The following is a 27,500-nucleotide window of genomic DNA, read 5'->3' as shown; positions in this document are numbered from 1 at the left end:
ACATGTCTGAGAGGACAGAGGGAGAGAAGAGTCAGACTCATACATACACCCATTCCAAAAAAACCACACACAATCAGGCTAACGCACTCTTCAAAGGCAATCCTACCCAAACACGAATACAGACGTACACGCACTTAAAAACACATGCTCACACATTTACTCAACTGTACAGATACCAGATCAAAACATGTCGTTCTCACCCAGGCTGGTGGACTCGGTGAGGTTGATGGTGTGCTGGCACAGGCCAGGCCCTGGTGTAGGGGTGTGTGTATGGTGAGGGGGCGAGGAGGAAACGGAGGCCTGGGAGGGGGCTCTGTCGCTCCCCGTACTCTCCAGCTTCAGACGGTCATTCTCTGCCTTCAGTTTCTCTATCTCCCCCTGAGAGAAAACACCCGAAGACACATAGCAACAGTCGGTCCACAAAACACTGTGTGTGCGTGTGCGTGTGCGCGTACGTTTCACCGTGTGTAGGTGTGTTACCTGCATGTGGTTCATGGCCTCTCTGAGCTGGTCCAGCTGATGGGCCGAGCTGAGAGCCTCAAGGCGGATGTCCGTCAGCTTCATCTCCTTCTCCCTGAGCTCGCTGCGGAGCTGCATCACGGTCTCCGCCTCACCGTCCAGACAGTCCGACAGCCTGCACACAGACGCTCATTGATATAACGTGTGCATTTTCTCTCACACACACACACACACACACACACACACACAAGACACGAGCACACACTAGACACGAGCACACATACACACATACACACACCGCACCGTATACGTACAGCGAGTTGGATTGTGAGTTCCTGAGCACGTGGCTGGACGTTGTGGATCCGTTGTGGGGGTGTTTGGGGGAGGAGGGGAGGGAGGAGTCTGTCATCTCCTCTATGTCAGAGTGGGACGAGGCGGACTTGGGAGACTTCTTCTTGCTGAACGCCTGCTTGAAGGAGCTCCGCAACTGCAGGCGGGAGAGAGACAGAGAGGAGGGGAGGGTGAGTGTACGCGTGCGTGTGGGTGGGTGTGTGTGAGAGAGAGAGGAGTGTGAGGATACACTCCCAAAACAGACGGGGAGCAAGGGAAAGCAGGAGGAAAGTGGGGGAAGGCAGCTGTGAGGGGAGTGCCTGAGTAAGTGAGTGATAGATCAAGAAAAGAGAGAAGGGAAGGAGAGGCAAAGGGAAAGGACTAGTGCTATAGGGAGGCCGTGACTTGAGCTTATGCTTTAAACACAAATGAATGAGTGTCAGGTGGTTATTGTGTGTGTGTGTGTGTGTGTGTGTGTGTGTGTGTGTGTGTGTGTGTTTACAGACTTCCAGTCCACTAACCTCACCTACTGTGTGTGTGTATATAACTGTATAATGCACTGTAGACCGTAGAGAGAAATAACTACACTTCAGTGAATAGGACTAGAAAAGAGCACCTAAGGCTGTTGTGGAGACCACCAGTTTCATGTAACTTTAATGTACAGCTAAAATGGTATAGTATGTTTGCTACACGGTTACCGTGAAATGGTTGCATTAGAATTGAGCCTTATATTACGTTTCTGTTTCAGAGCAGACTCAAAGTCACATCAGGAAAGGATTCAGGATGAAGAACACAACTGGAGAGGAAAGCAGAGGGATGACTGAGGACAGGAGAGGAAGGAGAGGGATTGTGTTAGTAACCTACAGAGTGCAGGGGGTTAGGTTAAGGTTAGCTCGAGGTGAAGCTGCCTTTCGTTTATTTTTATTGTTTTATCCACTCTTACCTCATAGACCTGCCATATGAAGCGATAGCACAGAGGAAGACAGAGAGAGAGAGAGAAAGAGAGAGACACACAAAACAGCAGAGGTTCAGTGGGGAGCGTGTGAGCGTGTTAGTGGTAGGGACATAGCCAGCGTTCAGTGGAGGCTACAGAAAGTGTACTGTGGTAAATGCTCTAAGGCATCCCAAAAGTAAAACCTTAGGAATCGGGAGCGCAATCTACACGTCTAGAACTTGTATCATGAGAATCTCTGAACAGGGTACAGAATGGAAGGCGATTTAAAATAGAATGTACGCACTCGAATAGGAATACAACTGTCCTGCACCAGAAGATACTGAATCCATTTGCTTCAACCCACACTGGTGCAGACTGATGTCCTTCTAGTAGGAGGCTCATTTACGGTCCACTACCCTTCTTACCATGATTCCTCACAGACAGCCCACATACACCCTACATACTACACCCTGCCACATATGGCTTTTCCAATCCGCAAATGATCAACGGACCACCTATGGCCTGTGCAAAAAAACACGTGAGAACCATGGGCTCTCTGAGAAGAGCTTATTATCTCTAGATCTTAAACGTGTCACGTGACTTTCGCTTGTTGAAACTGCCTATAGAGAGTACACCCGTCTACACAAAGTGGATTGGGATTGGGACACGAGTATTCTATGATAAATCTATAGAGCTACACATAGAGAAAATTCAAAGCTAAAGCCAGCTTTATACAGGGTCACTTCAATGTTATTGCATCTATGGGAAAAGAGGATAGGACCACGAATCACTAGGGTCTAGACAGGTTCAAATAGCAGCCAATACCATGAAGCAATTAGAGTGGGGCTCAATTCCATTTCAAATCCTGTTGGAAACCAAATTTCTCTATTGGAATGTAATACAATTTCTGAAATGTTATTGGAATTGAGCCCAAGTCAGGAGGATCGACTAGGAGATAGATTTGCTACAGACACTACAGCAGTGACACACTGGGTATGAAAGCAGCTCTTAGAGCAACAATCAGCGTATCAAGATACTGTAGATGTAGGCAACAAAACAGAGTCTAGTAGTATCTTTAGAGTCTCAAGCGTAGCTGTTTCCATCTAGCATCTTTGAAGCGGTACACATACAATTACTTGGCACGAAAGCTTTCAGGTTGATCACTATTTTGTTGCCTACAGATATCAACATAAAGGCACACAGCCTAAAAGCGTCTATAGTAACCTAAACACAAATAGGATGCATACATCATCATCTTCAAACTGTCCTCCTGTGCAAGACACGATCTGTCAGCAACAAGGAGCAAGAGGGAACACAACAAGAAATGGAACAACGTTAACTTCCTGTATCAACAGGAAATTGAAAATATTCAAATATGTTCTGCGTTTCTCTATTTCACAAAACCTCTACAATTGTAGATCTAGGTAACATACCAAATTACACACTATTCCCTATACAGTACACTATTTTTTTTTAACAGTAACTGAGTCTACAAGGGTAGCTAATTGCATTGCATTCCCCTTGGCCCCTGTGCAAGATGCCTGAGAAAGAGACCCCAGAGTGTGAGTTACAAACACATAAATACATATATAGAGAGACGAAACAAGTGAGACAGAGACAAACTTAAATACAAGCTGTTAGATTTCATTTGGAGTAAGATATGTTTGTGTGTGTTGTTTGTTGTGTGTTAGTGAGTGATCATACTCAGTTCCAGTGTGCGTGTCTGTGTGCGTGCGTGTGTGCGTAATGTGCATGTGTGAGTGTGCGCGTGTGAGCGTGCATGTCTGCGAAAGTACATACCCAGTTCTTCTTGTTCTTCTTCTTGTTCTTAGCGTCGGCGTCCATGTTGGATCCCACACTGGAGTGGCTGGTTGCACTGGCAACGCTGCTGACGCTGTCTGACGAGTGCTGTCTCCTCATCCGTAGGTCTGGCTGCTGCTGCTGCAGGGGGCTGCCATTACTACCACCACCACCTGAGAAAGAACCTGAGAAAGAGGGGAGGAGAGGAGGGAGGTTGAGAGACGGAGACTTGTTTTAAAGACTCAGAAATAATACAGTATCACAGCATTGGGGGGGAAGTCTATAAGTTCACCTTTTTCTCTTGCCAGGTGTAAGCTTCAAGGTAGAGTCAGTGATATGACGTAGATGCATAAAATAAAGAGCATAGTGCAGGGTTCCCTAACTGGTGGGGCGCAGGTGATTTTATTTGGCCCCCCCAAGTTTTCTGAGCAAGTTTGGGACATAAAAGACCGTATAAATACAGTAGCAGAAAATCATCTCCAAGTGATTTTCATTTTGGAAATCTGTTCTAAAGTATTCCCACGTAAAATAGAGAGACACAGAGGATCCGGAAAGTATTCAGACCCCTTGACTTTTTCCACATTTTATTACGTTACAGCCTTATTCTAAACTGGATGAAATAAATATTTTTCCTCCTCAATCTACACACAATACCCCATAATGACAAAGCGAAACAGGTTTTTAGATTTTTTTTGCAAATGTATTAAAAAATAAAAAAAACTGATACTTTATTTACATTAGTATTCAGACCCTTTGCTTTGAGACTCGAAGTTGAGCTCAGGTGCATCCTGTTTCCATTGATCATCCTTGAGATGCTTCCATAACTTGATTGGAGTCCACCTGTTGTCAATTCAGTTGATTGGACATGATTTGGAAAGGCTGGCAGCCCGGCCAAACATAGCAATCGGGGGAGAAGGGCCTTGATCAGGGAGTTTACCAAGAACCCGATGGTCACTCTGAAGGAGCTCCAGAGTTCCTCTGTGGAGATGGGAGAACCTTCCAGAAGGACAACCATCTCTGGAGCACTCCACCAATCAGGCCTTTATGGTAGAGTGGCCAGACAGAAGCCACTCCTCAGTAAAAGGCATGACAGCACATTTGGAGTTTGCCAAAAGGCGCCTAAAGCACTCTCAGACCATGAGAAACAAGATTCTCTGATCTGATGAAACCAAGATTGAACTCTTTGGCCTGAATGCCAAGCGTCACATCTGGAGGATGTGAAGCATGGTGGTTGCAGCATCATGCTGTGGGGATGATTTTCAGCAGCAGGGACTGGGAGACTAGTCAGGATCAAGGGAAAGATGAATAAAGCATAATACAGAGAGATCCTTGATGAAAACCTGCTCCAGAGCGCTCAGGACCTCAGACTGGGGCGACGGTTCACCTTGCAACAGGACAACGACCATAAGCACACAGCCAAGACAACGTAGGAGTGGCTTCGGGACAAGTGTCTGAATGTCCTTGAGTGGCCCAGCCAGACCCTGGTCTTGAACCCGATCGAACATCTCTGGAGAGACCTGAAAATAGCTGTACAGCGACACTCCCCATCCAACCTGACAGAGCTTGACAGAATCTGCAGAGAAGAATGGGAGAAACTCCCCAAATACAGGTGTGCCAAGCTTGTAGTGTCATACCCAAAAAGACTCGAGGCTTAAATCGCTGCCAAAGGTGCTTCAACAAAGTACTGAGTAAAGGGTCTGAATACTATGTAAATGTGATATTTCAGCTTTTTATTTGTAATAACTTAGCAAAAATTTCTAAAAAACAGTTTTTGCATTGTCATTATGGGGTATTGTGTGTAGATTGATGAGGAAAAAGTCAAGGGGTCTGAATACTTTCCGAATGCACTGTATCTGTGATCGTATACAAATGTAAGCTAGGTTTGAAAATATTATGTTTTAGTCAAATATTATATGTTTGGGCTTCTTGCGGTCAATTTGCAATCTACAAATTATTTGAAAAAAGCTCTTCAGTACAGGCCATTCTACTGACAATGTTTGTCTATGGAGATTGCATGGCTGTGTGCTCAATTTTATACAACTGTCAGAAACGGGAGTGGCTGAAATAGCCGAATCCCCTAATTTGAAGAGGTGTCCACATACCTTTGTATATATAGTGGATCTGTGGTGCTGCTCGTGGAAACATCATTTATCTGAGTGTACTGTACCTTTAAGGTACTCTAAGAGGTTGTTGGTGTTACTGCTATGGTTGTGGTTCGGTTCTCCTTACCTGTCCTGTTCTGTTTGCAGGTGAATTCAGGTGTGTTGATGACTCCGTTGATGGCGGCCTGGGCCACGTTGTTCTGTTTCTTCAGCAGCTCAATGTTCTTCCTCAGCTCGTTCAGCTCACAGTCCTGCAGGGAAAACACATTTAGAACATTACAACAACATGCAACTAACAGTCACGCATCTAAAATTCATATACGTGATCACATTTTTATATTTTGGTTTTCCTTGGGCCGAGATGAACATTATTCAATTCTGCCTTAAATGATGTCATGTTATGTTATGACATGCCTCACCTTGTGCTCAGCGGTCATAGTGAGACTCTTCAGTCTGATGGTCATGTTACCCAGGCTCTGTTCAAACGCTGCCACCAGGTGAGCCTGCACAGGGAAATAACACAGGTTAGAATATGTCAAACTATACTTAAGCAATAAGGCCAGAGGAGTGTTATATGGCCAATATACCACAGCTAAGGGCTGTTCTGAACACAGCCCTTAGCCGTGGTATATAGGCCATATATCACAAACCCTGAGGTGTCTTATTGCTATTATAAACTGGCTGCCAACGTAATTAGAGCAGTAAAAATAAATGTTTTGTCATACCCGTGGTATACGGTCTGATATATCACGGCTGTCACCCAATCAGCATTCAGGGCTCGACCCACCCAGTTTATAATTCTACTTATAGGTTCAAAAGAGGTTATGTTACAGTTCAACTTAGATTGGATGGCCAAAGATCCTTCAGAAGCGGTTACTGTCAAAGCATGAGAGTGATGAGCTCAACAGTAGCTGCACTCCCAGATGACCTGCTTCAAGGACAGAACGAGCAGCAGATAAGACAAAAGCAACTGCCAGGAATCCAAGCCAAGTTACCGAATAACAACAGTTGCAACATCTTAAAACCGACAGCTTAATCGGTGCGTTGATTAGCCTACATTCCAGTTAAAAACTAGAAGTCAAAGCAAAAACAAAACGTAACAGCAAATGCTACATATCATAATAACCAACTCTGTCGGTCGCACAACTTCAAAATGTCTCAAAAGGCGGCACCAGAAATCCTCTAAATCCGACTTAAATCCTCTCACACCTCTCTAATAGATGTGTCCCCACTAGAGCTTTGGTCGACAGGGTCTCCCAGGTCCCCTCTGAGTGGCGGTGCCGGATGGATTCTCCTCCTGGAAGGGTAGTGGTTCAGGGGGAGCCAGATGCCCTCTGTGCCCGCTCTGGGGTATGGTCTGCTGGACGCCATGGCTAGGGAGGCTGGATGCTAACAATGCTAAAGCTACAGCGTTGACTCCGTGGCTCTTGAGTACCACTTTTCCCCGGCACATGAACCGTGTCTATTCTCTCCAGTGTCTAAGAACTAAGACAGAGTGTCTGGGTGGGTGGGTGGGTGGAGAGAGAGAGCGTGGAGGGTTGAAGGGGAATGCGTGGGACGGAGAGACAGTGGGGAGACAGAGAGAAGTGGTATCTGGGTGACGATAGACTCCTCTCCCAATTGTGATAAAAAAAGAGAGACAAGGTAGAGCCAGAGACCTTGAACAACCATGAGTTGAGATACTGCAGCTAAACATAGACTACAAGACTGGCTTTGAGCAGTGTGAGAAAAGCTCTCATTGAACGTGTACTGACGGTTAACACAGCCACAATGGCCTCGCCTGAAACCCAAACATGACATCACTCTTTTTACCCCCCCCCCCCCCCCCCCCCCCCCCGAAAAATAAAAATAATTGTAGACCACTGTGTGAAGACCTTCATCACCTAAGAACGTTTAATCTCCTCTGTCTAGGATGCTCTGTGTAGTTAACCCCTGCACTACACGCTGGTCAATAGAAACGTATGTACACCTCTGAACATGTAGGGAGGTGGTTGGTGTACTAGCGTGTAGCAGATGTGCCGACTGACACACGACTCAAGTATCAGAGCTGCCCTCGTCACGTGAGGGGCTTTGCAGCTAGATATGCGTCTTCAAATCAAACTGTACATCACATGCGCCGAATACAACAGGTGTACCTTACCATGAAATGCTTACTTACAAGTCCTTAATTAACAATGCAGTCCAAGAAATAGAGTTAAGAAAATATTTACTAAATAAAATAAAGTAACAAAATAACAATAATGAGGCTATATACAGGGGGTGCCGGTAGGTAGAGGTAAAGTGACTATACATAGATAATAACCAGCAAGTAGCAGCAGTGTAAAAACAAAGCGGGAGTCAATGTAAATAGTCCGGGTGGCCATTTGATTAATTGTTCAGCAATCTTGGGGGTAGAAGCTGTTGAGGAGCCTTTTAGACCAAGACTTGGTGCTCTGGTACCGCTTGCCGTGTGGTAGCAGAGAGAACAGTCTATGATTTGGGTGACTGGAGTCGTTGACAATTTTTTAGAGGCCTTCCTCTGACACCGCCTAGTATATACAGTTGAAGTCGGAAGTTTACATACACTTAGGTTGGAGTCATTAAAACTCGTTTTCAACCACTCCACAATTGTCTTGTTTACAAACTATAGTTTTGGCAAGTCGGTTAGGACATCTACTTTGTGCATGACACAAGTAATTTTTCCAACAATTGTTTAAAGACAGATTATTTCATGGCTTTAGAAGCTTCTGATAGGCTAATTGACATAATTTGAGTCAATTGGAGGTGTACCTGTGGATGTATTTCAAGGCCTACCTTCAAACTCAGTGCCTCCTTGCTTGACATCATGGGAAAATCAAAGAAATCAGCCAAATTGGAGACCTCCACAAGTCTGGTTCATCCTTGGGAGCAATTTCCAAACGCCTGAAGGTACCAGGTTCATCTGTACAAACAATAGTACGCAAGTATAAACACCATGGGACCACGCAGCCGTCATACCGCTCAGGAAGGAGACTTTGGTGCAAAGAGTGCAAATCAATCCCAGAACAACAGCAAAGGAACTTGTGAAGATGCTTGTGAAGAGGAAACAGGTACAACCGTGAAGCACGGGGTGGCAGCATTATGTTGTGGGGGTGCTTTTCTGCAGGAGGGACTGGTGCACTTCACAAAATAGATGGTATCATGAGGAAGGAAAATGATGTGGATATATTGAAGCAACATCTCAAGACATCAGTCAGGAAGTTAAAGCTTGGTTGCAAATGGGTCTTCCAAATGGACAATGACCCCAAGCATACTTCCAAAGTTGTGGCAAAATGGCTTAAGGACAACAAAGTCAAGGTATTGGAGTGGCCATCAGAAAGCCCTGACCTTAGTCCTATAGAACATTTGTGGGCAGAACTGAAAAAGCGTGTGCGAGCAAGGAGGCCTACAAACCTGACTCAGTTACACCACCTCTGTCAGAAGGAATGGGCCAAAATTCACCCAACTTATTGTGGGAAGCTTGTGGAAGGCTACCTGAAACATTTGACCCAAGTTAAACAATTTAAAGGCAATGCTACCAAATACTAATTGAGTGTATGTAAACTTCTGATCCACTGGGAATGTGATGAAAGAAATAAAAGCTGAAATAAATCCTTCTCTTCTATTATTCTGACATTTCACATTCTAAAAATAAAGTGGTGATCCTAACTGACCTAAGACAGGGAATTTGTACTAGGATTAAATGTCAGGAATTGTGAAAAACTGAGTTTAAATGTATTTGGCTAAGGTGTATGTAAACTTCCGACTTCAACTGTATAGTAGCAGTAGAAAGCTGTGATCATCCTCTTTTTAGTGGCAACCATCATATTCTGTAGCTAAAGGTAATGTGGCAGCCTATTAATTATGAAAATATAAAATAAATACTCTTTTACTGGGCTACTCAAAATCAAATACAAATTCCCTATAATTGTAGGCTAACTATACTCTTTAAGCCGCCCTGCACAATCGATCAATGAACCAACAGCATTGCCTAGGCCTATACGTTGCCTTCCAGGCTCATGGATATAAAGTTTGGAGCATAGCATAAGGTAACCGGTCCATCCAGTAAGCATAATAATACATTCCACACTCAAACGAAATTACTAGAGTTTATTTAATTTTGGAGTAGACCAATTATGTTCCAAAGACATCTTAAATATGTTTTTTAAAACGTTTTTCTGCCGTGCGTAATATGTGATAGCCTATTAGGCTATGTGTTCTACATGCCACGTCTTAAATGCGTTGAAATAATCATCACCAGCATTGTCGATTTCCTTTGGTTTGGCTTCGAAACAAGATCCACAACAACCATGTTTTTCACTCAGTTCCAACCTGAGTGAAACTGCATATCTAAAGGACCGTCTGAAGTATAAAGTTCCTGATAGAAGTCTCGAAATACACTGCTCAAAAAAATAAAGGGAACACTTAAACAACACAATGTAACTCCAAGTCAATCACACTTCTGTGAAATCAAACTGTCCACTTAGGAAGCAACACTGATTGACAATACATTTCACATGCTGTTGTGCAAATGGAATAGACAACAGGTGGAAATTATAGGCAATTAGCAAGACACCCCCAATAAAGGAGTGGTTCTGCAGGTGGGGACCACAGACCACTTCTCAGTTCCTATGCTTCCTGGGTGATGTTTTGGTCACTTTTGAATGCAGGCGGAGCTTTCACTCTAGTGGTAGCATGAGACGAAGTCTACAACCCACACAAGTGGCTCAGGTAGTGCAGCTCATCCAGGATGGCACATCAATGCGAGCTGTGGCAAGAAGGTTTGCTGTGTCTGTCAGCGTAGTGTCCAGAGCATGGAGGCGCTACCAGGAGACAGGCCAGTACATCAGGAGACGTGGAGGAGGACATAGGAGGGCAACAACCCAGCAGCAGGACCGCTACCTCCGCATTTGTGCAAGGAGGAGCAGGAGAAGCACTGCCAGAGCCCTGCAAAATGACATCCAGCAGGCCACAAATGTGCATGTGTCTGCTCAAACGGTCAGAAACAGACTCCATGAGGGCGGTATGAGGGCCCGACGTCCACAGGTGGGGGTTGTGCTTACAGCCCAACACCATGCTGGACATTTGGCATTTGCCAGAGAACACCAAGATTGGCAAATTCGCCACTGGCACCCTGTGCTCTTCACAGATGAAAGCAGGTTCACACTGAGCACTTGACAGACGTGACAGAGTCTGGAGACGCCGTGGAGAACGTTCTGCTGCCTGCAACATCCTCCAGCATGACCGGTTTGGCGGTGGGTCAGTCATGGTGTGGAGTGGCATTTCTTTGGGGGGCCGCACAGCCCTCCATGTGCTCGCCAGAGGTAGCCTGACTGCCATTAGGTACCGAGATGAGATCCTCAGACTCCTTGTGAGACCATATGCTGGTGCGGTTGGCCCTGGGTTCCTCCTAATGCAAGACAATGCTAGACCTCATGTGGCTGGAGTGTGTCAGCAGTTCCTGCAAGAGGAAAGCATTGATGCTATGGACTGGCCCGCCCGTTCCCCAGACCTGAATCCAATTGAGCACATCTGGGACATCATGTCTCGCTCCATCCACCAACGCCATGTTGCACCACAGACTGTCCAGGAGTTGGCGGATGCTTTAGTCCAGGTCTGGGAGGAGATCCCTCAGGAGACCATCCGCCACCTCATCAGGAGCATGCCCAGACGTTGTAGGGAGGTCATACAGGCACGTGGATGCCACACACACTACTGAGCCTCATTTTGACTTGTTTTAAGGACATTACATCAAAGTTGGATGAGCCTGTAGTGTGGTTTTCCACTTTAATTTTGAGTGTGACTCCAAATCCAGACCTCCATGGGTTGATAAATTGGATTTCCATTGATTATTTTTGTGTGATTTTGTTGTCAGCACATTCAACTATGTAAAGAAAAAAGTATTTAATAAGATTATTTCTTTCATTCAGATCTAGGATGTGTTAAGTGTTCCCTTTATTTTTTTGAGCAGTATATATTGCTCATTTCTTTATGATTGGTAATCAGCTTGCCCACCTTATTTCTGATTCCACCTACTTGCCGATGTTTTTCTCTAGATTTCAGTTGACTGGCCAACAGATTTCCTGCCTTTTCACCTGATTCGTACCATCTCTGCTTTAGCCTGTACAGGGAATATTCAGCTTTATTACTGAATAAAGTATTCAGCTCGTATTTGGTTTTCGTCCGATTTACCAGAGAAATGTTGTTGGGATTGGACCAATATTCCCTTTCCAGTGTTTTGAGCTCTATTTTAAATTTATACATTTTCTGTTTATCTAATTTCTTAATAGTAGCTAATTGTTGTATAATTACTCCGCGTATGTAAGCTTTAAAAGCTTCCCGGACATGTACCTGTTTCGCACTATTGTTTGTTTGTTTCAAAGAATATCGTAATGTGTGTTTTAAGGAATTCACCAAACGCCTTGTCCTGTAAGAGGCTGGTGTTCATTCGCCAACGTTTACATTTTCTCTTTCTTCTCCTATTCCAACAGTCAGAACAATGGGTGCATGATCTGTCATAGCTATCGTGCCCACACTGCAAGCACCCACTTTATCTATGAGAGAGTGTGAGATCAGAAAGTAGTCGATGCGTGAATAAACAGTGTGCCTATTTGAAAAGAATGCAGAATCTCGAGCGGATTGATCAATCTCCATATATCATGACGACCAGCATCTTTACACATTGTTTTAATTGCTTCTTGAGTTTGAGGTCCTGGTTAGATCAGTTTTGGATTTGTCTAAAAAAGCATCAGGGTCCTGATTATAATCCCCCCTAGTACCAGAGGAAAATCACCGAAATCCAGTATTATTTTTGTTCAATTGAAGGAAGACGGCACAAACACACCTGTTGTGGCCTATATTGACCCATGATTGTTGCTATAAGAGTGAAAACGTTAAATAATCGATATGTTTATCCCCGCTATAACCATAAAACACAATGATACGCTTGGACTATAATCCTGCTTAATCTAGTAATATAATGATATCAACTGTAAACCAGAAAGATCAATTATAGGCAGCATTCGCAGCATAAACACTCAATGAGACTGTTACTCACAACATAGGAGAATTTCCTATCACCTTAAAGAAAAAATGGTAGCCCATCTGTGATGAACCACCGCCTCCATGCGGATCTTCCATAGCCTACCACGCTAGTCAATCTGTTCGGCCTCATTGACGTCGGCGACACACTTCTTTGGGTCTGTGAAACGACGTAGTGATCCTCTCATAGTAACCCAGAACACGGCAGGATATTGCAACGAGTACTTCAGTCCCCGTTTCATGCACACATACCTCACCTCCGCGAACGCATTTCTCTTGTCCTGAATCTTGGGAAAGTCAGGGGAAAACTCCACCTTTGTCCCTTTCGAGTGAAAAGTCCTGAGCTCTTTTGCCCTGAACCAGACCTTCTCCCTGTCGGTGTATGGTAAGAATTTCACCAGGATAGGCCGGGGATTGCGTGGGGCTGGTCCTGGGCGCAGCGTCATTGGTGTCCGATGTGTTCTCTCGATGGTCATGTCGTTAACATCCTCCGGTGTGTTATCAAATATGTCGCGTTAAACGTCTTTCACACAATCCCCCGTATTTATGTGGATTTCTGGAACCCCTCTGATACGAAGTGTGTTTCTCCGACTGTCATTTTCCTGGTATTGAAGTTTTTTTCGATCACAGTCTCCATTATTTCAACAAGTGTCGTTTAGGCAGGTGTTCTTGTCCTCCAAGGTTGATACCCTCTCTTCTGCGTTTGTAACTTGGTTGTCAAGAGTATACACTTTTTGTTTTTCACTTTTTCTCTTGGAGATTTTTGTTCATTTTGCGAGTCTCGTTTAGAACTGCGCCATAAGGCTGTTCTTCACCGCCATTTTCCTTGCTAGCAGCAGGTAGAGACGACACTTTTGTATTTTTCGTCAAAAGTGTGCTTTTGTGCGTTTCCAAGTCGTTTTTTCCACGTAACGAAGTCACCGCAACAGCCTTGGTGTTTACACATTACTTTCTGTATGTTGGTGTGGCCGCATGTTTCCACATCTGTGTGTGGAGTTAGGTTTCCTTCCTGTTGTACTTACATTGGCACTCAGCTGTGTCGTCAGGGCCGAGACTTTCTCCTGGGAGGCATCCAGCTCTCTACGCAGCTTACGGATCTAAAAAAATAAAAAACACACACACATCAAAAACACATCACCAAAACACACCACCACCAAAACACACAACAGGCTGAGAAGGTTTGACAGGCTGAGAAAGTTCTGTAGGTGTGACAATACCAGGGGGGAAATCTACCATCTGATAGAAAGAGGTTAGGGAAAGGAAGCATCGTGTCACGGCTTCATAAAGGAGCACACAGGTGTACACAGGTGTCCGGAAGAGCTTGTTGTCACATGGTCACCCACAACACATACATGTGTAACTAGATACAATACTGAATACACCCCATGTTCCAGCATGTCATATGAATAGAGAGACATAGAGAGAGACAGAGACAGAGAGAGAGAGAGAGAGAGAGAGAGACAGAGACAGAGAGAGAGAGAGAGAGACATAGAGAGAGACAGAGACAGAGAGAGAGACATAGAGAGAGACAGAGACAGAGAGAGAGAGAGAGAGAGAGAGACAGAGACAGAGAGAGAGAGGGCAACAAGAAAGAGAGAACGAAGAAAGGGGGAAAACATTTCTTTACAAAGAAGGTGAAAGGGAGTTCAAGTCTTACCTCTGACTGGGATTTCTCTTCAGTCTGTGAAAACAAAATGAGAGAATGATTAGATGGATCTATCGACTGAAAGAAAGAAAGAAAGCAGCATTATTCCAGCCAGGCCTGAACGGGAGGGAAGAGGGAGGTGGGATAGTTACTATAATTCTACAGCACCTGGGGCTAGCAGACTACACCAGCCTACACCAGCCCAGCATGGCTCCAGTACACTGTCTTCAGGCTCTGTATATTTTATCTAGTTCAAACTCCCTGATGATTTCTAAGTTACAGAGACATGGTGATTAGAGATGTCTGGTGTAATGGGTCTGGAAAGCAGAGATCTATGCTCCTGGGAGGTGTTTAGAGTGTGTTGGTGGGAGGAGGCAGAGTGTGCGTGTGTGTGTGTCTCTCTGCTGAGCGGTATTGTCTCCCTGCACTCCACTCTGAACAATGGTAACACAGGAGAGCTATGGGAAACCGCATACATACAACAAGCAGACATTATTGGCCTCATACCCACAGACACGTACACGCATACAGTATAAACTGTATACACACACAACGGCACAAGCATACACGCATGTAAACCCCGTACACACAGACCAACCCATCACAAACAGCATAACACACAATACCCCCCCCCCTTTACATGTACAGGTAAAAGTCTCCACACAGAGAACCAGTCAGTACATTTTCAAACCAAAATACCATTCTACCCTATTCTGCTCCTACATATCTCTGTATTGTCTACCTGTGATTTGCTGTGCAGCGTGTGGGCGGTTGCTAGGCAAGCCCTGATGTCAACCCAAATAAAAAAAACTAGTAGTGGCCGTGTTATTGTGACATAACAAACTGCAATTAATAATGGTTTTTCCCCTGGTCCCGCCTGTCTGTCTGGCGCTGTAATGTGTTTGCTTGTTAGAGCTAATAATGGTGTGTGTGTGTGTGTGTGTGTGTGTGTGTGTGTGTGTGTACATGTCTTCCTACTTTATCAGGTAGCCAGAACGTTCTGACAAGGCAGGAAAACAAGAACACATTATTTTCATATCCTTCATTTGTTAAAAAGTTATTTTAGGCTTAAGGGTTAGGTTTAGTGGTTAAGGTTAGGAGTTAGGGTTAGGGGTTAAGGTTAGGGGTTAAGGTTAGGGTTAAAGGAAACATGATTTTTTTATTGAAAATAAATGTTTTTCCCCAAAAAGTCCAGAAAATTCACAAAAACAAAGCTGTGTGTGTGTACTTTGTTTCACTCTCGCGCACCTGAAGAAGTGTGAGGGGGGCGGTAACAAAGTACAACCTGTCAACACAGCGTCTACACACACAAACAAAGCTGTCATTCACTGTTGCCTCCTAGACACTGATCTAAATTCAGTTTTGCATTTCCATCCTAATGGTTAAGGTTAGGGGATGAAGCCTAAATTGAGGGCATAGCCAAACAATCTGAGACACACAAACAGACCTGTCTCTCGTATTCATCCCAGACAAAACAAAACTGACAGGAGAAGATCTTTTTTGCGCTGTGCCCCAAGTCAATAGCAGTTGATCAAAAAACACATGATGGAGCAACAATTGCTATAGAATCATCATCCTTTTCCCCGAATCGTCATTATCTTCATGACAAAAAAATAATCTCAAAATGGTGGTGGAAAATGACCAAATCCCCAATCTGTCTGAATCTGGAATACCCTCCTCTCCTCTTCCTCCATCCCATCCCTACCGTGCGTATGTCCCAAGCGGTGACCGTTCCTGTCATGGATAAAGTGGCCATCATCTTGACAGCTTCTGTAACTCCTCTCTCTCCTGAGTTATCTGCCACAGACCTGCTCTGTAGTTCCACCTTGTCTGAGAGCTGTCGCTCTCTCTCTTTCTTTCTCTTTCTCCACACAGACCCGCCTCTACACCTGCTACGGGGCGTGTACCTGTCAATGGGTAGGGGCCACCCTAATAGAAAAACCCTTTACTGATTGGCTGGGCTGTGTGTGTGGGCGTGACTGGCCGGATCTGAGTAAGAGCAGCCACCCCTCTGGCTCATGTGAAGGATAAAAGTTTCCCCCTAAGCACAGAACTAGGATCAGCTTACCATAGCCAAATCTTAACGTTAACCATAGGAAGAGAAACACAAAACTGACATTAGATCAGTCTCAAGCAGAAACTCTATCCTACTCCTCTGTCTCATATAAAGAACTCTGGTGACTTTATACGTTCAACAACTGATTTAAGATGAACTTTCCTAATATCAACATTAGACCACCTGGCCTGGTCGTTTCTGAGTCGGGTCTTTATATGTGGTATTAAACATTGACTACTACAACTCATGAATAAACATATACAGTACATATGAATAAACATATAGCTACATATACAGTAACGCAGTAAACTAGTGGAGCAGTGGCGGCTCTACCATTAGAGCATTAGGAGCTATATTAAATCAATGACAATTTTAATATAAAAAAAAAATCGAAACCATTTGTACTCACCGTAGAGTAGATAGAGGAGGTACTGGAGACCAGAGACAGGGAGGAGCCGTGAACTGCAGAGACAAAGCCACAGGACATAGAGGGATGAGGCCTCAGAACTGTACAGTACATAACAACACACACTACATCAGGTGATGTAGTAAACACACACACGTCAGAGACTGACTCACACTTACCCGCACGTCTGTGACCAAAAGAAGGAAAAATACGAAAGGTATCTAACGTAGAAAAACGACTGCACACCATAATACATTTGAGCCCAGACAATCTCCCTAAGATGCAAATCCCATCTTCCACCACCCACCTCGCTCCATCCACCAGTCACCCTACCATTATCCACCTCCTCTCACTTGTCCTGACTCGACCAGCCGCCATGGTGGTGAAAGTCCTAATAACAGCCCTATAAAGATCACGCTACCACACACAGCGGGTTACTGTGTGTGTGTGTGTGTGTGTGTGTGTGTGTGTGTGTGTGTGTGTGTGTGTGTGTGTGTGTGTCTAGCCTCCACACAGTACAGTACAGGGTTATGATGGGAGTGGGTATTATCCTATTGGCTAACAACTCAGTCTCTGATCTTAACATCAAAGTCCAGACACAATGCCGTAAGAGCGTTTCCTGCATATCATAGGGTTCTATTTAATTCGGTGGTTTCCTGTCTACAGGCTAGAAGGATAGGATCAGATAGAGAAGGATTAGGCTATGATGTCATAGAAGATACCAGGAAGTAGGTCTACGCATGAGAAGGGTTTCTTCCTAGATTATTTTCCAGGTGGGGCGCAAAAGGCCTAAAGAAATACGGTGGTGCCCCGCCTATGTAATGGTAGGCAAACTGTCCTGAAAGTTTCATTCAGTTCCATTCAAGGAAGAGTTCCATTTTAATCTGGCGATCTATGAAATCACTGACTTATCCTGTGTGTGTGTGGGGGGGTTACCCAATAACTACATTTCTAGGTCAAGTGATACAGCTTGTAAGTGTAGTCATCTCAACATAGGGAAACTTAAACAAAGTGTGCAGGTATACTGTTTATGTCCCAGTCCACATTTAATAACACTAAAGTAACTATGCCAGGAAAACATATGAACACACACACACACACATAAACTAATATGAACACAGACACACACACACACACACAGTAATCCAATCCCATGGGTAGACACACACACACACTCAACAAACATACGGTTTCCTGCATGTCCTCGTGTTTCTTGATTATAAAGACCCTGTAATTATTCCGTTTTTTTTAAAACCCCGGAAGGAAGAAGGGAATTGAGAAGTGAGGAGCAAAAAGAGAGAGAGCAAGAGAAAGGGCACAACAGAGGATAAAACAGTGGCACTGGAGGGCCTGTATAATAATATTTGGTGGGAGCGTGTGAGGATCGACTGGATTCTTAATGAGGTCCCGTACACTTTATCCAGATGGCATTTACAACTCTGCTTTTGGTGTCACTAGGTTCCCTGTTTCTTATTCTCTACCTCTCTCCCCCCTGTCCCAGTACAGTGGAGATTTTAGACTATAGTAGTGCACAATAGAGACCCATGCACCAAAGTATTTCTGCACCAAAGTATTACACACACACACACACACACGTGAGTGTGTTGCTGCTCTCATTGCTTGATTCAACGCAGCTCTATTCAGTCAGGAGCCAAAAGCACTGACGCATGAGTCTTAGACTGTTTTCTTGTCTCCTCTCCCTCCAGGTTCTCAAGTTCTTCCTGAGGCGCAACCAGAACTGTCGAAAGAATGCAGGGGAACCCACGATACACGAGATGCTTTCAGGTGGGAGAGAGAGAGAAACGTAAAACCTAATTTGACATCATTTCTTTAGACCAGGGCTCTCCAACCCTGTAGCTACCGTCCACACTCACCGTGGTTGACACCACCACCTGGGAAGGACAAAGGAGAGCCATGTCCATCTAAGGATTTGAGATTTTACCATGAGTAATCATCTCTCTATCTTGTCGCTTCCCTCCCTCCCTCTTCTCTCTTCACTCACCCTCCTCAAAGCCCTCTCTGAAGGAACCAGAGCGGCTCATGGTGCGAGACTTCTCGTCCAATGACACGCAGGAGTTCCTCAGGCGGGTGTCACCACAGGGGTCAAAGGTGATGTCCTGATTGGTCAGACTGTTGTTCCGGAGGCTGGCCAGGTTTATCTGAGCAGCTGTGGTGGGGCTACCCGCTGCAAGGGACACAACTATACAGGTTAGTTTACACACACACACACACACACGAACAGCGGCTTGTAAGGTGTTTATAAGTCCTACCGAGCTGTCCAAAGTTGAAGCGTGTCCCGGAGGGTGAGGTGAGGCTGGATCCAGGTGAGAAGGGAGAGTTACTGGTCGAGTCCTGCAGCCCACCCTGCGAATGGGATCGCAGCCAATCACGCGCAGCCTCCTCATGACCTCGCAGCTGGGGTGATGGGGCATACCTGCAGTGCCAAACACAGAGGTTAAAGGTTGACGGGTAAAGGTTACGTGAGTAGGGTGCAAACTGGTGCGGTTTTAACAGTCTGATTTCATCTTTACCAGGCAGAATTTGATTCGTCATATGGTGATTGTATTTTTACCAAGAGCAACTGATGAATATGCCCCGAGTAAATTTCACATAATGTACAAGCACTTTTCCTCAACCGAGAGCAACACACAAATCAAGCGGACAGTCAACAGAAATCCAAAATGGTGTGCGTATGACGTGAAACCATGACAACTTTACACATACAGTGGTGACAGGTGACATGCCTTTACGCTGAAGCGCAACACAAAATTGTGCCAAGTGCAAAAATAAACAACAACAACAACAACATTGCATGAGCTGAAGCTGTGAGAAAGGAAAAGAGACAGAAAGCGAGAGGGACGGTGCTAAGCTTGGCAGACAGTGCCTGAGTGGTCTTACAGTAGGTACCTGAGTCCCTTCTTGGGCAGAGTGTTTCTATCACTGTGTGGACCCCTGTGGGATCGGCAGAGAAAAACACTTCAGGGAGAGGAGAAGAAAGGAGGAGAGGAAAGGAGGAATGTGGATCGTGTGCTATCTAGCTATTGCAATTGTAAAAAAATATACAGCACCGGTCAAAAGTTTGGACATCTACTCATTCAAGGGTTTTTCTTTATTTTTACTATTTTCTACATTGTAGAATAATAGTGAAGGCATCAACACTATGAAAAAAACACATATGGAATCATGTAGTAGCCCAAAAAAAGTGTTAAACAAATCAAAATATGTTTTTGATTTTAGATTCTTCAGTAGCCACCCTTTGCACAATCTTGGCATTCTCTCATCCAGCTTCACCTGGAATGCTTTTCCAACAGTCTTGAAGGAGTTCCCACATATGCTGAGCACTTGTTGGCTGCCTTTCCTTCACATGGCGGTCCAACTCAGCCCAAACCATCTCAATTGGGTTGAGGTCAAGTCATTGTGGAGGCCAGGTCATCTGATGCAACACTCCATCACTCTCCTTCTTGGTCAAATAGCCCTTACACAGCCTGGAGGTGTGTTGGGTCAGTGTTCTGTTGAAAAACAAATAGTCCCACTAAGCGCAAACCAGCTGGGATGGCGTAACGCTGCAGAATACTGTGGTAGCAAATAAATCACTGACAGTCTCTCCAGCAGAACACCCCCCCCCCCCCCCACCACCACCATCACGCCTCCTCCTCCATGCTTCACGGTGGGAACCACACATGCGGAGATCATCCGTTCACCTACCCTGCGTCTCACAAAGACATGGCGGTTGGAACTAAAAATGTCAAATTTGGACTCATCAGACCAATTGCTTGTGTTTCTTGGCCCAAGCAAATCTCTTCTTCTTCTCAAATGACATTTTATTGGTCACATACACATAGTTAGCAGATGTTATTGACAGTGTAGCGAAATGCTAGTGCTTCTAGTTCCGACAGTTCAGCAATATCTAACAATTCCACAACAACTACCTAATACACACAAATCTAAGTAAAATAATGGAATAAGAATATATACATATAAATATATAGATGAGCAATGACAGAGTGGCATAGGCAAGATGCAATAGATGGTATAAAATACAGTATATACAGTTGAAGTCGGAAGTTTACATACACCTTAGACAAATACATTTAAACTCAGTTTTTCACAATTCTTGACATTTAATCCTAGTAAACATTCCCTGTCTTAGGTCAGTTAGGATCACCACTTTATTTTAAGAATGTGAAATGTCAGAATAATAGTAATAGTAGAGAGAATGATTTATTTAAGCTTTTATTTCTTTCATCACATTCCCAGTGGGTCAGAAGTTTACATACTCAATTAGTATTTGGTAGCATTGCCTTTAAATTGTTTAACTTGGGTCAAATGTTTTGGGTTGCCTTCCACAAGCTTCTCACAATAAGTTGGGTGAATTTTGGCCCATTCCTCCTGACAGAGCTGGTGTAACTGAGTCAGGTTTGTAGGCCTCCTTGCTCGCACACGCTTTTTCAGGTCTGACCACAGATTTTCTATGGGATTGAGGTCAGGGCTTTGTGATGGCCACTCCAATACCTTGACTTTGTTGTCCTTAAGCCATTTTGCCACAACTTTGGAAGTATGCTTGAGGTCATTGTCCATTTGGAAGACGCATTTGCAACCAAGATTTAACTTCCTGACTGATGTCTTGAGATGTTGCTTCAATATATCCACATAATTTTCCTTCCTCAAGAAGCCATACATTTTATGAAGTGCACCAGTCTCTCCTGCAGCAAAGCACCCACACAACATGATGCTGCCACCCCCGTGCTTCACGGTTGGGATGGTGTTCTTCGGCTTGCAAGCCTCCCCCTTTTTTCTCCAACATAACGATGGTCATTATTGCCAAACAGTTCTACTTTTGTTTCATCAGACCAGAGGACATTTCTCCAAAAAATAAGATATTTGTCCCCATGTGCAGTTGCAAACCGTAGTCTGGCTTTTTTCATGGTGGTTTTGGAGCAGTGGCTTCTTCCTTGCTGAGCGGCCTTTCAGGTTATATCAATATGGGACTCGTTTTACTGTGGATATAGATACTTTTGTACCTGTTTCCTCCAGCATCTTCACAAGGTCCTTTGCTGTTGTTCTGGGATCGATTTGCACGTTTTGCACCTAAGTACGTTCATCTCTAGGAGACAGAATGCCTCTCCTTCCGGAGTGGTATGACGGCAGCGTTGTCCTATGGTGTTTATACTTGCGTACTATTGTTTGTACAGATGAACGTGGTACCTTCAGGCATTTGGAAATTGCTCCCAAAGATGAACCAGACTTGTGGAGGTCTACAATGTTTTTTCTGAGGTCTTGGCTGATTTCTTTTAATTTTCCCATGATGTCAGGCACCGAGTATGAAGGTAGGCCTTGAAATACATCCACAGGTACACCTCCAATTGACTCAAATTATGTCAATTAGCCTATCAGAAGCTTCTAAAGCCATGACATCATTTTCTGGAATTTTCCAAGCTGTTTAAAGGCACAGTCAACTTAGTGTATGTAAACTTCTGACCCACTGGAATTGTGATACAGTGAATTATAAGTGAAATAATCTGTCTTTAAACAATTGTTGGAAAAATTACTTGTGTCATGCACAAAGTAGATGTCCTAACCGACTTGCCAAAACTATAGTTTGTTAAGAAATTTGTGGAGTGGTTGAAAACAAGTTTTAATGACTCCAACCTAAGTGTATGTAAACTTCCGACTTCAACTGTACATGTGAGATGAGTAATGCAAGATACTGTTGAAGTTGGAAGTTTCAAGGTTCTACTGCTACACCATCGAGAACATCCTGACTGGTTGCATCACTGCCTGGTATAGCAACTGCTCGGCCTCCGACCGCAAGGCATTACAGAGGGTAGTACGTACGGCCCAGTACATCACTGGGGCCAAGCTTCCTGCCATCCAGGACCTCTATACCAGGCGGTGTCAGAGGAAGGCCCTAAAAATTGTCAAAGACTCCAGCCACCCTAGTCATAGACTGTTTTCTCTGCTACCGCACGGCAAGCGGTCATGGAGCGCCAAGTCTAGGTCCAAGAGGCTTCTAAACAGCTTCTACCCCCAATCCATAAGACTCCTGAACATTGTCGTGACTTTGGTATTATTAATGTGATGACTGCTATTCATCGAATAATTAACTATGTTTATAATTATGTGATTAAATTAATCAGGTAACCATTAACTCAGTAACCTGGGGCGCCATGGGAAAAGTTTAACGAGTTACCGTTTCCCAAATGAACTCAAAGAATATCAGAATATCAATATCCTAGCAGTCACTAATTAATTAATTTCCTCATCAGCCTTATTCTGAACGTCGCAAACGTCGCAAACCCGGGTCTCACTAATCATTCCGTACCACACCAATTGAGTTGATTATTTATTTACTAACAAGCTAAATGATAATATAAGATACACATACAAAAACAGTCTAGGTTATTGGTTAGAACTTCATACAATGGCAACAGGTCCCTAGCGGACCCAAACAATATGACACGTGTTACACAAGATGGAGATTTAAAGAAAGAGAGAGAGAGAGAAAGTGCACGAGATAAAAGCACACGTGATACATTCGTAAACTATGCTTAGTTTAGCCCTAACACCTTACCCCGAACAGCCGCTCTTATGGGTCAGAATTTATAATGAATGTATTTACTTGTTGAAGGTCTCCCTTGGGTATCTCATGGACCAAGTTCCGCTTAGTGGGAAAGGTTTGGTTGACACATTTTTCTTTCCTTTGTTACCGGGTGCAAGTCTCTGATTGTCCACACGATGTCAGTGTACTTTCTCTTAGTGGTCCATTTCCTCGCACTCGTTCCGTGAGAGTGGACTTCTGAGGAGGCTAATCAGCCATGTTGACGCTCCCAGCTTGGGTAGGAGGGCCGTGTAGACAACCGATGACTGGAAGAGAATAACCGGTTGGTTCTTCTTGAATTCACCTTCTTAGATTCAGTAATCAACCATAGCCTTGATTGTTAAGAGGTTCCTTTGTCCGCTTCCTCGTGTTGCGTTTTGGGATCACAACTAGTCGGAAACTAGTCGGCTGCAGCGCGTGGTAAACTTAGGCTGATATGTAAATTCTTAACTCACAAGTTTTATACCCTCACAAAGGGGTGTTTCCGTCTTTATGACATGCCCTCTGGGTTCCCTGGGGCGTAGCTCGTTACAAGGCAAGGTACCAGAACTTACCAGGATCTGGTTTAGACAACTAAATTCATAGTTCATCTTTACAAAAACATTCCCTTTGATCAGGATTTTTGTTGTATGTAAACATCATGTAGATATAATGAAAACTCTTCAAGTTACAATGTTTTCGTTATAAAGTCGTCATTTAACTTTGAATGGCATCCCAAAATTGACATTCATTTTCATATTCCATCTATCATTGTTACCACCATTTTGGCTGATGAAATATAATGTCCCAAAGTCCATTTATTGCGTGTTACAGTACTGAGGTAGAGTCTCCATAATGTAACACAGACATTCCAGTCTCTCACATTAGAGACCAAAAAGGAGTTGGTGTGCTTGTGCCTTGTAATTTACGATGGGTGTGAGGTCATAAACCCCCCCCATTAATCCCTCTATACCTCTCCCCCTCTGCGGGATGGAGATATGTCTCTGTATAACTGTGATCCACGGTAACCTGACCCAAACAGGCCAGTCATGACAACATCTAATCAAATGGCTACCCAGACTATTTGCATTGCTGTCCCCCCCACGCTGCTGCTACTCTCTTATTATCTATGCGTAGTCACTGTAATAACTCTACCTACATGTACGTATTACCTCAATTACCTCGACCAACCGGTGCCTCCGCACATTGACTCTGTACCGGTACCTCCTGTATATAGCCTCGCTGTTGTTATTTTACCGCTGCTCTTTAATTATTTGTTACATAAATGTATTTTATACATTGCAGAAAATAGTCAAAATAAAGAAAAACCCTGGAATGAGTAGGTGTGTCCAAACGTTTGACTGGTACTGTATATGCCATCGCTTTTCAGAAAAATATATTTTGTGGCAACACATCTTAGTATAGTATCATGTCATAGCAGTGATGGGTGTTTTAAAATATCAAGCTCCAAGTCGAAGTTGCCACAAGATGGCAGCATATAAACAGCGATGGGGGAAACTGAGAGCAAGCGCTCTAGGGGGAAAAAAAGCCTGCAACAACACAACACGCGCACACACACACACGCACACACACACGCGCGCACACACACACACACACACACCGCCACTAAGCAGAAGCCCCACACACAGGCACTTTTACCTTTCCTGTTTCCGAGGTAAGGTGTTGCGGTTGAATTTAGGGCTAGCGGAGGGGGAGGACAGGGGGCTGATGGGAAGGGGGGGGGGCACAACAGACAAAGAGAGAAAGAACTTTAGAAAGAAAAGAGAGGGAGAAGAATCCTCTGAAGGAGAGAGCCACATTGAGTCCAACCGTTGCCACAAGCAAAACCCCCACCTCCATCTCACCAATGAATCTCATCTACTAGTCTAGTAAGGATAGATAATGAGATATGTCAGAGAAGGTAAAACCAGAATAGATCTGAAATGACATGGCATTAAGGCATACCTTAAACAATGGTTTCCATGGAGATGCTTGGATTGTATCTCTAGTGATAATATGGCTGATACATTCCGGCCACATACAATTCGTGTATGCAGGAACGGTTCACAATGATACATTGAACCAAACACAATATGACAGTGCATGCTATGGCAAAATCTGACAGGTTCCTTGTTTTTCTGTCCATATTAAGACATAATGGCCAAGATCAGAGAAGATTCCCCCAACATCCCACTCTTACCGCTCAAGCCCTCCCTCCCATCCCTCCTTCCTTCCACCTTTCTGTCCTCACCTCTCAGACATGCCCGTCTTCATGCTGCTGGTCCTGCCCAGAGCTGAGAGGGTGTCCTCCCTGCTGTCCCTTCCTCCATGCCCAGCGCTGCTCACGCTCATGTCGATGGACTCGCTGCTGGTGTGCATGCTGCTGACAGAGGGGTAGCCCAGGCTTCCCGCCCCACCACCGTGCCCGCTGTGCCCACCCAGGGTACCCTCCCTGCTCTGGGCAGAGGAGCCAGTGCTCATTGTGGTGCCCCATGTCAGGCTGTTGGAGGGCCCCGTGGAGGAGTAGAGAGAGCCGGGGCTGGACGCACTCTGGGGGACACAGGAGGAATTATGGATTTATCAAGTGATTTTCCATGTTATGCTTAGTGGTTACGCTTCCACTCGCCAAGGTCAAATCACATGTCTGCTGCATTCTTACAGTGTTCTTCATATTACGATCTGCTGTTGCTAGCTATCATAGCCAACTACTTTCCCACAGGGCTACCTATCGTGATCGGCGCTGGTAGCTAAAGTTAGCTATTTTCTTGTTTGTGCAAGTATAAACTCTTGACACTGATGCTTATCAAGAGGCTGCACAGATATTACCCGCTCATGTCATATGGTTAGGCTCGTCTCCCTAGCTCACCTGTTCGCTACCCAGCGTGTTATGGCCCGTGCTCAGGTTTCGTCCTCCGTACAGGGGGCTGCTGCTCTCGCTCTCCACCGCAACACCTCCAGGGGAGTCCAGGGCAGCATGGGTAGCGTGAGGGTTGGAGATCACCGTTGAGTTCTTCATGTTCTCTGCTGTGGTGACCGGAGCCTGCTTACTGGACTTACCACCAAACAACCTGAAGAGAGATGGAGAGGGAGAAGAGAAGGAGAAAGTTGAAAAGGATGAAAAAATATATATATTTACCCTACCTCTTCAAAGAGTATCTTAAATAATCAAACAGCAAACCCCCCCACCAAAAGCCTTTTGTGAACTAACACTTGCGCTTTACTCTTCCCTCTTGCTGATAGCTACTTTATTAAGGGAAATACGTGGATTCGGCTATTTCAGCCACACCCGTTGCTGACAGGTGTATAAAATCGAGCACAGAGCCATGCAATCTCCATAGACAAACATTGTCAGTAGAATGGCCTTACTGAAGAGCTCAGCGACTTTCAACGTGGCACCGTCATCGGATGCCACCTTTCCAACAGGTCAGTTAGTCACATTTCTGCCCTGCTAGAGCTGCCCCGGTCAACTGTAAGTGCTGCTATTGTGAAGTGGAAACATCTAAGAGCAACAACGGTTCAGCCGCGAAGTGGTAGGCCACACAAGCTCACAGAACAAGACCACCGAGTGTTGAAGCAAGTAACACTCACTACCGAGCTCCAAACTGCCTCTGGAAGCAACTTCAGCACAAGAACTGTTCGTCGGGAGCTGCATGAAATGGGTTTCCATGGCCGAGCAGCCGCACACAAGCCTAAGATCACCATGTGCAATGCCAAGCGTCAGCTGGAGTGGTGTAAAGCTCACCGCCATTGGGGGCATTGTCTTGCTGAAATACGAAAGGGCCTTCCCCAAACTGTTGCGAAAAAGTTGGAAGCACAGAATCGTCTAGAATGTCATTGTAGGCTGTAGCGTTAAGATTTCCCTTCACTGGAACTAAGGGGCCTAGCCCGAACCATGAAAAACAGCCCCTGACCATTATTCCTCCTCCACCAAACTTTACAGTTGGCACTATGCATTGCCCCCATGCACAAAGCAAGGTCCATTCAGAAATGGATTGTCGAGATCAGTGTGGAAGAACTTGACTGGCCTACACAGAGCTCTGACCGCAACCCCATCAAACACCTTTGGGATGAATTGGACCGCGAGCAAGGCCTAATTGCCCAACATCAGTGTCCGACGTCACTAATGCTTGTGGCTGAATGGAAGCGTCCCCAC

The 27,500-nt window shown here is 44.8% G+C and overlaps 1 protein-coding gene across 1 annotated transcript in view; it reads right to left on the bottom strand.

Annotated features, from left to right (window-relative positions):
- Window positions 1-27,500, bottom strand: part of LOC115167569 (neuron navigator 2) — a gene marked incomplete in the record, with an annotated part of 313,298 nt that overhangs the window by 7,930 nt on the left and 277,868 nt on the right. Inside the window, 16 exon segments of the mRNA XM_029722138.1 lie at window positions 1-6; window positions 201-378; window positions 481-634; window positions 774-946; window positions 3,524-3,708; window positions 5,753-5,876; window positions 6,045-6,128; window positions 13,686-13,760; window positions 14,321-14,344; window positions 16,774-16,826; window positions 18,773-18,955; window positions 19,041-19,204; window positions 19,678-19,722; window positions 25,007-25,072; window positions 25,599-25,897; window positions 26,214-26,415. The exon segment at window positions 1-6 is cut by the window's left edge and continues 185 nt beyond it. Coding sequence (XP_029577998.1) covers window positions 1-6; window positions 201-378; window positions 481-634; window positions 774-946; window positions 3,524-3,708; window positions 5,753-5,876; window positions 6,045-6,128; window positions 13,686-13,760; window positions 14,321-14,344; window positions 16,774-16,826; window positions 18,773-18,955; window positions 19,041-19,204; window positions 19,678-19,722; window positions 25,007-25,072; window positions 25,599-25,897; window positions 26,214-26,415 — 2,015 coding nt within the window.

Source organism: Salmo trutta, chromosome 29 (genome assembly GCF_901001165.1).
Source record: "Salmo trutta chromosome 29, fSalTru1.1, whole genome shotgun sequence".
NCBI classification, from domain to species: Eukaryota; Metazoa; Chordata; class Actinopteri; order Salmoniformes; family Salmonidae; genus Salmo; species Salmo trutta.
Note: the sequence above shows the minus strand (reverse complement) of the source record. Positions and strands in the feature narration are given on the sequence as shown.